The following is a 12213-nucleotide window of genomic DNA, read 5'->3' on the forward strand; positions in this document are numbered from 1 at the left end:
GGGAAACAAGTAAATACATTTATATGTGAGCACATTTACTTTGTTATAATACCCCCACGAAAGGAGTGTGAATCTTGTATCTGGGTTAAGCTGATGACTATCACTACGCAAGACAAGAGCTTGCGAGACCCTGTGCTTTTGTTTTCTTTATTTCCCAATTGTTAAAATATGTTTAAATCATTTACAGAAAAATTTTAATAGAAAGGAAAGTTGAAGGAATATCTTTGAGATAGAAATTAAAACTATGGTGCGATCTGTATCTCTAGACACCAGTGATAATAGGATTTGTGTTCCTGATACCAGGGATAATGAAATTCCTGTGTTCTTGGAACAGCTTGAGGTTTATCTTCCTCCTCTCAACTCAGGCTTAATAATATCTTGACTTCTTAGGAGGAAAATGCCATTAAGTTAGTGCATGTTCTTACCGTCTGTGACCTCTGGATCAATCCCACTCTATTATGGCTAAGACATAAACCAAACATTTCAATTTGGTTTTTAGACTGGCAAGCACTGATGTAACATAATTCTTTTCAGAAAGATAGAAATAATTTGAGAAAATGTCAAGGTGCTGCTTTAAAATGCCACCGTGTCATGTTTTCCTTTTAATCCTAATTTCCATTGGTGTGAAAAATGGATGGCAAAGAGAGGGAGGCAGCATCAGTAATCAACATCAGATCACTGACAATGTGATGACCATGTGGGCCAGGCTTAGGCAAGGGCAGGGATGGAGCACACGAGGCTGCCAGCCTGCTCTCGGGCCACCAGCATGGGTCTCTGCAAAGGCAGGCAGAAGACAAATGGCGAAACATTGCTAAGTGTAGGTGTCAAGCATGGTAGACAGGTACAGCGAAGAAGCGAAAAATCTCTTCCGCCATCTATGGGTCAGATAAAATTTCACCACCTTCACGCTTAATGTGCTCATGTCCTGTGGGCAGAATTCATTCCTTTGGGCTCGGGACCGATTTTGTTAGAAGCTCCTGGCAGTTGACAACACACTGCCTTTTTCTGAGGAAACAACCAGAGGGAGCCCAGAGGGAGCCGAGCAAACAAAGGAGAGACTGAGTTCAAGATCCCCCAAGACCTTGGTAGCTTTTGGGGGCACCTGCCTGTGCCTGTCTCTCAGCGATTCCCGGAGACAAAGTATGTTGCTCGGATCTAAGAACAGACTCATCTTAAAATGCACTATTGTAACGGTTGCTAAACATATGATAGAAATTCTTCTTTCATTTTCTACTGCAGTAAAATATTTTTTATTTTTTTTAAAGATTTTATTTATTTGACAGAGAGAGACACAGCGAGAGAGGGAACACAAGCAGGGGGAGTGGGAGAGGGAGAAGCAGGCTTCCCGCTGAGCAGGGAGCCTGATGCGGGGCTCGATCCCAGGACCCTGGGATCATGACCTGAGCTGAAGGCAGACGCTTAACGACTGAGCCACCCAGGTGCCCCTGCAGTAAAATATTTTTTAAATAAAACCCCTGCCCAATTTAATAAAACTCACATCTGTGGAATTGTGAAACATTCTAGCAGAAAGTATTCTAGTACAAGTGATTTGTTTTGGCTAAATTTGATCTCTTCAATAAATGAGCAGGGATTGACACAGACAGAAATGATTTCAATTTCAGTAGTTTACATGTCATTTTTTTCTTTTTGAATTAATTTCATTTTAGAAATGTAATGCTATTCAACATATTTGCTAGTAAGACGAGTAATGAGATATGGGTAATGAGGTTAACTGGGGTAGCCTGCCTCTTCCCTTGGTCTCCCCCAGTCTCTGTGTTTGAGGGCCAATTTCAGATTTCACCCAGGGAGCTCCTGAGAAGCTTGAGAACCACTATAGGAGGACTATAAGTTTAATTCTGATATTCAATAGCACAATTCTGCTTTGATTACTTATACCCTTTTTTCCCCCAAATAAAAGTATCTAAAGAAATTTAACTTTCAGCATTAATGTTTTTTTTTTTTAGCTTGGAATCATTAATCTTATCTTGTTAAAATTACATTCATTAAATGCACTAAAATATTTTATATTCAAATAAATAAATAACCATAAAGGTTTTGAAAAAGAATCTGGGTCATTAAAAATTAAAGATGCCTTGTTTTAACATATTTACTGATAAGACTCATGGATATCATTTTATAACCATGAACACTAGAACTAAAACTAATATTGTATATTAGTTTTATAGAAGGAAAGGGAAAAAGAGAATTAGCCACTTTACTGCACTGATTTCTTTTAATGTCCACTTTCCTGACTAACGGATTTAGCTATTATGATGACCAACACAGAATATTCTAGAACCTTTACGTTTGGCATCAGTTGTTACAATTTCCTCAATATGACTTTATATTCAATTGATGTCATACATAGAAATTATGTAAAATTCTGTTACATGGAGCTGCAGTTCTAAGAGTGGAGCTACCCTGGTGAGCTACTCAGGATCTGGGGTCTCTGGAACCCATCCATGCCAGGCACATCAAAGTTGTTTAAGGCTTGGTTTCATTGCGTTCAGATTAGTTCTCTTGTCGACATTTAACCTCTGTTTGAAGTCTCCAACTTCTTTGGCGTCCTTGTGTTCTCCTTTTGTGATTTTTTACTTGTTTTCCCCTATAATTTGATCTTGGCATTTTAAGATATGTTACTGGTGGTTGGCTTTACTGTTTTCTATAGTAAAATATTAAGTATGATGAGGGGATAAGTGCACTGAAGTGATAGTATGTGGAAGTTAATGAACCTGACATTACTCTATGTTGGGGATCTAAGCAGAGAAAGTCTTCTAAACTCTGCTAATTTGGCAAATTATAGTTTTCAGTCCACCCTGACTAATGACTGTATAGGTGATAGGTAGGTTATTATAATTTAGGTAGGGAATTATATACTAGCAGTTACATGTTCAAAATTCTATAGCTCCCTGCAAATGTTGAGAGCCCTATCTGACTTTATCATTTCAGTACCAAAGCTCTTGAAATCTTCCTTTATAGTCTTGTTGCTTCTTTGGCATGTATGCATTCAAGAAAGGATACCGGTTTATATATGAATAAAATAAAAACAAAACTAAATTCTTACATACAGAGAGATCTTTCAAACTCAGAAAAAATTAGAGCATAAATTAATTAACAACATCAGCCTTATAATGCATGGGACATTGCCAAATCAAGGGATCAAGCTCACATACATATGAGAATTACATCATTTATATCATCTCACTTTGAGAAGAATGACCCAAAGTCCACCCATCATCGTTTGATCAAATGTCGGCACTTTCTGCAGAATAATCTTTTTGTGGATCTTCCCTTTTGATCCATGAATATAAGTATGTGTTCATCTAATTTTGTTGAAAGGGGCACTAAAGCACCCTGAATTAGCAACAGGTCCCTAATGTGGAAGGAGACACCATGCATGCTGACTCTATCTCACTAGAAAGCGCAGGCTCTGGACAGGGGCAGCAATAGCAGGAAAACATTTGCTGGTCTCTGTAAATAGCTATCCTAAGTTGAAGTGGACTCAGCTGCTGGCACAATTTAGTTTAATGCAATTGAAATTTATAATATCCCACACTTGTTTTCAGTGCTATACAAGACAAGAGCACAAAATATACTATCACTTCACATTCATATAGTTTATAAAGTTAATTCATATACACTTCTAACATAATGCCCATCTGCATTCATTCAAGATATATTTACCAAGTGCCAAACATGTGCCAAGATGGCCAGGTGACTGATAGAACTCATGGTGCCTGGTGCCAAGGGACTTTTAAATTTGGCCATCCTCCGCACCTGCAGGGCCCTGGGATGGCTTCTTTCTCCCAGGCCATTCTAAGGGTCTCTTTCCTACTTAAATTCTCTCTACATTCTGCATACCTGAGGGGCACACTGCGGGTGGAGGCAGGCCCTTTAGTCAGGAGGCATCCCTGAGAGATCCCATAGTTTATAATTTGAGGACTTCAATCTCAGTTCATTCTCCAAAAAATATTAAAATAAATTTAGAGATAAAATGAAGGTGATGTTCAGCACATGCATACCATATGCTGTGCTAGTTAAGTGAAGGTGTCCAAGGGAACTAAATACTATGGTGATGCTGTAAAAATATGGTTTTTGTAAATCTTAAAGAAGAAATCACAACTTATATTTGGCTAATTTAAATATATTATGTATTTATAGTATTTAAATATAATTTATAATAACAATTTATAATATGTGTTTATATTAAATATATGTTAAATATATTAATACATTTTAAGCTATATTTCGATTGGATTGGTATTTTACCTCTTTGAATATGGAAAAATGTAAATACTTATTTATGTCAACAAAATAAATAATGTGCCTAGTGGCTACAGAACAACGGCAGGAAAGAAATACTTGCATAGAAAGTGAAGGAGACTCATCAGAGGAAGCCATGTCAGACTGATTGCTACAACTATTGTCCTGGATATAGCCCGTGCCTATATCACACCTTCAGGATGCATGTAAAGAACAGACTGACCTACCTGTGATGTTCACTGCAGTATTTTTCTCACTATGACTATCTAGCAAAATTAAGACATTTTTATATTAAATGAATATTTTTTCAAAAAGTATATAAAATATTATCAAAGCATATAAAATTACCCAGCTATCTTGAAAACATGAGGATCTTTAAAACAGACTATGAATTCCTTAGGACTACTAGTGTTTTATCTGCTCAAATCTTTTGTTAAATGTTGAGTGTGGACATGAATTTATTGTATATTAAAATGAAATTTTTAAAAGAATGAGAAAGTAGCACCTGGATGGTTACTATTTATGGATTAATGAGATTAGAAAATGTGATTTATAGAATTTTACATATAAATGGATTAAATAATTACACACTTTTGACTCAGTCAACCACAAACTCGAGTGATACAATTTTCTCACATGTAGAGGTAGTGAATAACATAAAAAATTGCAATAGAAAATCAAAAAACCCAACATCCTAATAGTTCATAGTGAAATTAAGAAAGAGTAAATGTATAAATACTTTGCTACTAAGAATTCTGATCTGGACAGAAAACAAACATTAACTCCATTGAAAGAGGCTTCCACCAATACAATATGGATGAAGTGATACAACAAAGAGATCAAGAACATGCTTACCAGGAAAGGAAGCTACTTACTGGGGAAAACCACATCACTTTAAGAATCCAAATTGTGAGAGCAAAATTCACAAGGAGGATGATGAGTAAAAGAAGAACGAATAAGTAGAGGCAACGCTTTCTCCAGCCATAAATGCCAATTTTGTAGACACACTGGTTCTCTGGCCTCTGTATGTGGGTGCCTTCTGTGGTTGTAGTGTACTGTTCACGGACCATCTGCCACGGGGTAGGGAGGAGGGTGGGGAAAGGGAGAGGGAGGCGATAAGGGAGAGAGGGAGGGTCAGAGAGACACAGAGACAGGGAAGTAGAGAGAGAAAGGGAGAGATGGAGTGTGGAGAGATAGAGAGAGAGAGGGAGGAGAGGAAGGAGGGGGAGAGGGGGAGGGGGAGAGAGGGAGGGACATAGAGACAGAAACAGAGAATTTGTTTGTCAATACTGATTTACTACAAGTCCGACAAGATAATACTTTTTACCCCAATAATAAATTTCCAGAATTAAGATGAGTTTTAAAAAGAACTGAATATTACTTTGAAACCTGTCACTATTTCAAGCACAGAGTGATATTTAATCTATCATTCAAAATAGTTTAGATACTGCCAATTCATCTGAAATCCAGTGACCATTTTTTCAGATTTTAACCAATACATTTAATATATATAGACAACTTTCAAAATTCTGCAGGGCTAATCTTGGAATGGAAGCATCAACCTAAAATAATCGACTTACCAAGTTTTTATAAGATTCAGTGGGAGGAAAATCAAGCTGATACCTATGTGTTTTTCTAAAAATGGAATCCAATTATTTAGTTTTTATGTCAAATAATTAAATCACATCTTTCTTCAGTTGCTAAATTACTCAGAATTAAAGGTTCTCTTCAAGATACCTACCACACTAATTTTTGCCTATAATAAATTTCCCCAGTATTGACCTACTTCCAAGAACAATCAGAATGTATACATGCATACAAATGTTTACAAGTGTTCATTGTTTTATGTAAACTAGACTAAGAGTTTTCATAATAATTTCAACTCTATGAGGAGATTTTAAAGAATTATTTTTTATTTCACTTCACAACAGTGGAAAGAAGAAAGTGGTTTTAATTTATAAAGTGAAGATTAGAGATTATTAAGACTTTCCTGATTGTAAATGCAGTAAAATGATGAATCAGAACATAAAGTATTCTCCTCTGGGATTTTTTTTTTTATGCAAAGGTCTTATGTTTATTTTTAGGAATGGTTTGGAGATGCCCTTATTAAAAGAGGTCACAGTCTGAAATAATTCTTTAAATCTCTCTCCCACTCAACAACTGGATTTTCCTATGTTCTATTTGATTATATAAAACTGTGCTATTCATCACATAGGATTTTCAAATACTCAGGACAATCTACATTATTCAAAACCTAAATGCTTACTGATGTCATAACTGGCATAATTTATTTGCTCATTTCTTTGAGCTCCTCAGTCTTCCTGACATTAGAGTCTACCTCATGCATGCAGTTCCTCCAAAGTCCAAGGAGTCATCCTTGCTTTTTCTCTTTTCCCTTCAAATTTCTCATATCTTATCGGCTCTGCCTTAATATGTATCCCGAATGTGCCCACTCCTCTTGCCCCCACACTAGTTCAAGCCACCACAACCTCTCTTACCTGCACTCCTGGGAAACAGGTTTCCCTTCTTTCCTTCCAGAAACCATGCTCTACCCAGCAGCCAAATACGCTAAATGAAAGCTAGCTCCTATCATTCTGTTCTTTCAAACCTTCTAATGGCTCTTCCCCACACTGAGAATATCTGAACTCCTCTGTCACCTGCCAGACCCTCCACGAATGGCCTTTGCTTACTTCTTCAACATCATCTACTACTACCATTTTGTCTTTTGCTCACAATGCTCCATCTACTCTTTCATCGATCAGGTTAACTCACCTCAGGACCTCTGTCCTGGGCATTCTCTCCACCTGAAACACTCTGCTGGCTCCTTTGTAGCTTTCAGTGGCAGCTCATATGTCATTTCTTCAGAGAAGTATTCTCTGGGCACTCAGGTCACTTTCCATTGCCTCCGGCTATTACACTTATTTCAAAGTGCTTATTATTATCTGTAATAATGGTGGCAACTCCAGAATTTCTGTGAGGCACAGGCTGAGAGACTGCAATTGGATTGGGAAGGGTGGGCAGGGGGTCTGAATTTATAGCAAGTGTACTACTTTACAGCATCGTTACAGATCGGTAAGAATAGCCTTCCAAGAATGTGTGTATACAGGGTTTCCAACTGCTACATATTTCTATTCCTGCATAGGGTTTCCTACTGCTGGTGTAACATATTATCACAAATCTGGTGGCTTAAACCAACACAATTTTATTATCTTACAGTTTTGGAGGTCAGAAGTCCAAAAATGGGTCTTTGGGGGCTAAAAATCAAAGTGTGGGCAGGTTTGTATTCCTTCTGGAGGGTCTAGGGAAAATCTGTTCCTTCTTTTTTCCAGCTTCTGGAGGCTGCCCACACTCCTTGGCTACAACCTCTATTTATGTTGCCTCAGCTCCTTCTCTGACTCTAACCCTGCTGCTTGCCCTTCATAAACACCTTGTGATTACACTGGGCCCACTGGGGAATCCAGGACAATGCCCCCATCGCAAAGGCCTTAACATAATCACAACTGCAAAATCCCTTTTATCATATAAGTTTCCAGGGATTAGGACATGAACATATTTGGAGGTCATTACTCTACCTTGCATAGAAAGCTTTTGTTCACACTTACATAAAATGGGAAAAACCTTAATTTCCATTTAAGACAATTTTGTTGTGGCTTACAGGAGAGCCAGTAGCAATTCCATTATGAGGGTAGTCCTTAACTCCCCCTATTTTTTAAAAAATTTTATTTTATGTTATTATGTTACGTTAGTCACCATACAATACATCATTAGTTTTTGATGTAATGATCCATGATTCATTGTTTTCGTATAACACCCAGTGCTCCATGAAGTACCTGCCCTCCTTAATACCCATCCGTCCTGGGAATCTGTTTTGATTATTCACCTGTTTATTGACTCCTCCTCCTTCGAATGTAAACTCTTTGTGAGTCTTGTTCGTTGCTATGTCCCTAAAATAGGGTAACTGACAAATAATAGGCACATAATAGAGGCCTTAAGTGAATGAGTGAATGAAAAAACTGAAAAAAAAAACTATTGAATTTGAAAAACACTACTTGAGCTATCTACCTGCCAGGGACATACTGAATCCATTAAGAAAAGATTTAGTAATTGTGGTCTAACACTTTTTTTTATTATGTTATGTTAATCACCATACATTACATCATTAGTTTTGATGTAGTGTTCCACGATTCATTGTTTGCATATAACACCCAGTGCTCCATGCTGTACGTGCCCTCCTTAATACCCATCACCAGGCTAAACCATCCCCCCACCTCCCTTCCCTCTGGAACCCACAGTTTGTTTCTCAAGGTCCATAGTCTTTCATGGTTCGTCTCCCCCTCCGATTTCCCCTCTTCATTTTTCCCTTCCTGCCATCTTCTTCTTCTTCTTCTTTTTAACGTATAATGTATTATTTGTTTCAGAGATACAGGTCTGTGATTCAACCATCTTACACAATTCACAGCGCTCACCATAGCACATACCCTCCCCAATGTCTATCATCCAGCCACCCCATCCCTCCCACCCCCACCACTCCAGCAACCCTCAGTTTGTTTCCTGACATTAAGAATTCCTCATATCAGTGAGGTCATATGATACATGTCTTTCTCTGATTGACTTAGTTCGCTTAGCATAAGCGAACATACCCTCCAGTTCGAGCCATGTCATTGCAAATGGCAAGATTTCATTCCTTTTAATGGCTACATGATATTCCATTGTATATATATATATACCACATCTTTTTTATCCATTCGTCTGTCGATGGACATCTTGGCTTTTTCCATAGTTTGGCTATTGTGGACATTGTTGCTATAAACATCAGGGTGTATGTACCCCTTCGGATCCCTACATTTGTATCTTTGGGGTAAATACCCAGTAGTGCAATTGCTGGGTCATAGGGTAGCTCTATTTTCAACTTTTTGAGGAATCTCCATACTGTTTTCCAGAGTGGCTGCACCAGCTTGCATTCCCACCAACAGTGTAGGAGGGTTCCCCTTTCTCTGCAACCCCGCCAACATCTGTTGTTTCCTGACTTGTTAAATTTAGCCATTCTGACTGGTGTAAAGTGGTATCTCACTGAGGTTTTGATTTGGATTTCCCTGATGCCGAGTGATGTTGAGCACTTTTTCATGATGTCTTCTTTGGAAAAATGTCTATTCATGTCTTCTGCCCATTTCTTGATTGTATCGTTTGTTCTTTGGGTGTTGAGTTTAAGAAGTTCTTTATAGATTTTGGATACTAGCCCTTTATCTGATATGTCATCTGCAAATATCTTCTCCCATTCTGTCGGTTGTCTTTTGGTTTGGTTGACTGTTTCTTTTGCTGTGCAAAAGCTTCTTATCTTGATGAAGTCCCAATAGTTCATTTTTGCCCTTGCTTCCCTGGCCTTGGGCGATGTTTCTAGGAAGAAGTTGCTGTGGCTGAGGTCGAAGAGGTTGCTGCCTGTGTTCTCCTTCAGGATTTTGAGGGACTGCTGTCTCATATTTAGGTTTTTCAACCATTTTGAGTCTGTTTTTGTGTGTGGTGTAAGGAAATGGTCCAGTTTGATGCTTCTGCATGTGGCTGTCCAATGTTCCCAACACCATTTGTTGAAGAGACTTCAAGGACAATCTTTCCTGCTTTGTCAAAGATTTGTTGACCATAGAGTTGAGGGTCCATTTCTGGGCTCCCTATTCTGTTCCATTGATTTATGTGTCTATTTTTGTGCAAGTACCATACTGTCTTGATGATGACAGCTTTGTAATTAGAGCTTGAAGTCCAGAATTGTGATGCCACCAGCTTTGCTTTTCTTTTTCAACATTCCTCTGGCTATTCGGGGTCTCTTCTGTATCCATAAAAATTTTAGGATTATTTGTTCCATTTCTTTGAAAAAAGTGGATGGTATTTTGATAGGGATTGCATTGAATGTGTAGATTGCTCTAGGTAGCATTGACATCTTCACAATATTTCTTCTTCCAACCCATGAGCATAGAACGTTTTTCCATTTCTTTGTGTCTTCCTCATTTTCTTTCATGAGGATTTTATAGTTTTCTGAGTACAGATCCTTTGCCTCTTTGGTTAGATTTATTCCTAGGTATCTTATGGTTTTGGGTGCAATTGTAAATGGGATCGACTCCTTAATTCCTCTTTCTTCTGTCTTGTTGTTGGTGTATAGGAATGCCACTGATTTCTGTGCATTGATTTTATATCCTGCTACTTTACTGAGTTCCTGTATGAGTTCTAGCAGTTTTGGGGTAGAGTCTTTTGGATTTTCCACATAAAGTATCATATCATCAGCAAAGAGTGAGAGTTTGACTTCTTCTTTGCTGATTTGGATGCCTTTTACTTCTTTTTGTTGTCTGATTGCTATGGCTAGGACTTCTAATACGATGTTGAATAGCAGTGGTGAGAGTGGACATCCCTGCCGTGTTCCTGACCTAGGAGGAAAGCTCTCAGTTTTTCCCCATTGAGAATACTATTCGCTGTGGGTTTTTCATAGATGGCTTTTATGATATTGAGGTATGTACCCTCTATCCCTATCTTCTGAAGAGTTTTGATCAAGAAAGGATGCTGTACTTTGTCAAATGCTTTTTCTGCATCTATTGAGAGGATCATATGATTCTTGTTCTTTCTTTTATTAATGTATTATATCATATTGATTGATTTGCAGATGTTGAACCAAACTTGCAGGCCAGGGATAAATCCCACTTGGTCGTGGTGAATAATCCTTTTAATGTACTGTTGGATCCTATTGGCTAGTATTTTGGTGAGAATTTTTGCATCCCTGTTCATCAAGGATATTGGTCTGTAATTCTCCTTTTGATGGGGTCTTTTTCTGGTTTGGGGATCAAGGTAATGGTGGCCTCATAAAACGAATTTGGAAGTTTTCCTTCCATTTCTATTTTTTGGAACAGTTTCAGAAGAATATGTACTAATTCTTCCTTAAATGTTTGGTAGAATTCCCCTGGGAAGCCATCTGGCCCTGGGCTTTTGTTTGTTGGGAGATTTTTGATGACTGCTTCAATTTCCTTAGTGGTTATAGGTCTGTTCAGGTTTTCTGTTTCTTCCTGGTTCAGTTTTGGTAGCTGATACATCTCTAGGAATGCATCCATTTCTTCCAGATTATCTAATTTGCTGGCATAGAGTTGCTCATATGTTCTTATAATTGTTTGTATTTCTTTGGTGTTGGTTGTGATCTCTCCTCTTTCATTCATGATTTTATTGATTTGGGTCATTTCTCTTTTCTTTTGGATAAGTCTGGCCAGAGGTTTATCAATTTTGTTAATTCTTTCAAAGAACCAGCTCCTAGTTTCGTTGATCTGTTCTACTGTTCTTTTGGTTTCTATTTCATTGATTTCTGCTCTGATCTTTATTATTTCTCTTCTCCTGCTGGGTTTAGGCTTTATTTGCTATTCTTTCTCCAGCTCCTTTTGGTGTAGGGTTAGGTTGTGTATTTGAGACCTTTCTTGTTTCTTGAGAAAGGCTTGTATTGCTATATACTTTCCTCTTAGGACTGCCTTTGCTGCATCCCAAAGATTTTGAATTGTTCTGTTTTCATTTTCATTGGTTTCCATGAATTTTTTTTTAATTCTTCTTTAATTTCCTGGTTGACCCATTCATTCTTTAGTAGGATGCTCTCTAGCCTCCATGTATTTGAGTTCTTTCCTACTTTCCTCTTGTGATTGAGTTCTAGTTTCAAAGCACTGTGGTCTGAAAATATGCAGGGAATGATCCCAATCTTTTGGTACCAGTTGAGACCTGATTTGTGACCTATGATGTGATCTATTCTGGAGAATGTTCCATGGGCACTAGAGAAGAATGTGTATTCCGTTGCTTTGGGATGGAATGTTCTGAATATATCTGTGAAGTACATTTGGCCCAGTGTGTCATTTAAAGTCTTTATTTCCTTGTTGATCTTTTGCTTAGATGATCTGTCCATTTCAGTCAGGGGGGTGTTAAAGTCCCCCACTGTCATTG

General features: G+C 37.9%; 1 protein-coding gene across 3 annotated transcripts in view; it reads right to left on the reverse strand.

The window, feature by feature from the left end:
• Positions 1 to 12213, reverse strand: part of SGCG (sarcoglycan gamma) — a 119932-nt gene that overhangs the window by 60690 nt on the left and 47029 nt on the right. For all 3 annotated transcript variants that reach the window (XM_025875291.2, XM_073894784.1, XM_025875292.2), the window contains one exon: positions 5139 to 5333. In XM_025875291.2, coding sequence (XP_025731076.2) covers positions 5139 to 5333 — 195 coding nt within the window. The remainder of the gene's footprint in view (positions 1 to 5138; positions 5334 to 12213) is intronic.

This window comes from Callorhinus ursinus, unplaced genomic scaffold (genome assembly GCF_003265705.2).
Source record: "Callorhinus ursinus isolate GAN/ISIS: 27379988/994484 unplaced genomic scaffold, GSC_fseal_2.0 scaffold7, whole genome shotgun sequence".
Classification (NCBI taxonomy): Eukaryota; Metazoa; Chordata; class Mammalia; order Carnivora; family Otariidae; genus Callorhinus; species Callorhinus ursinus.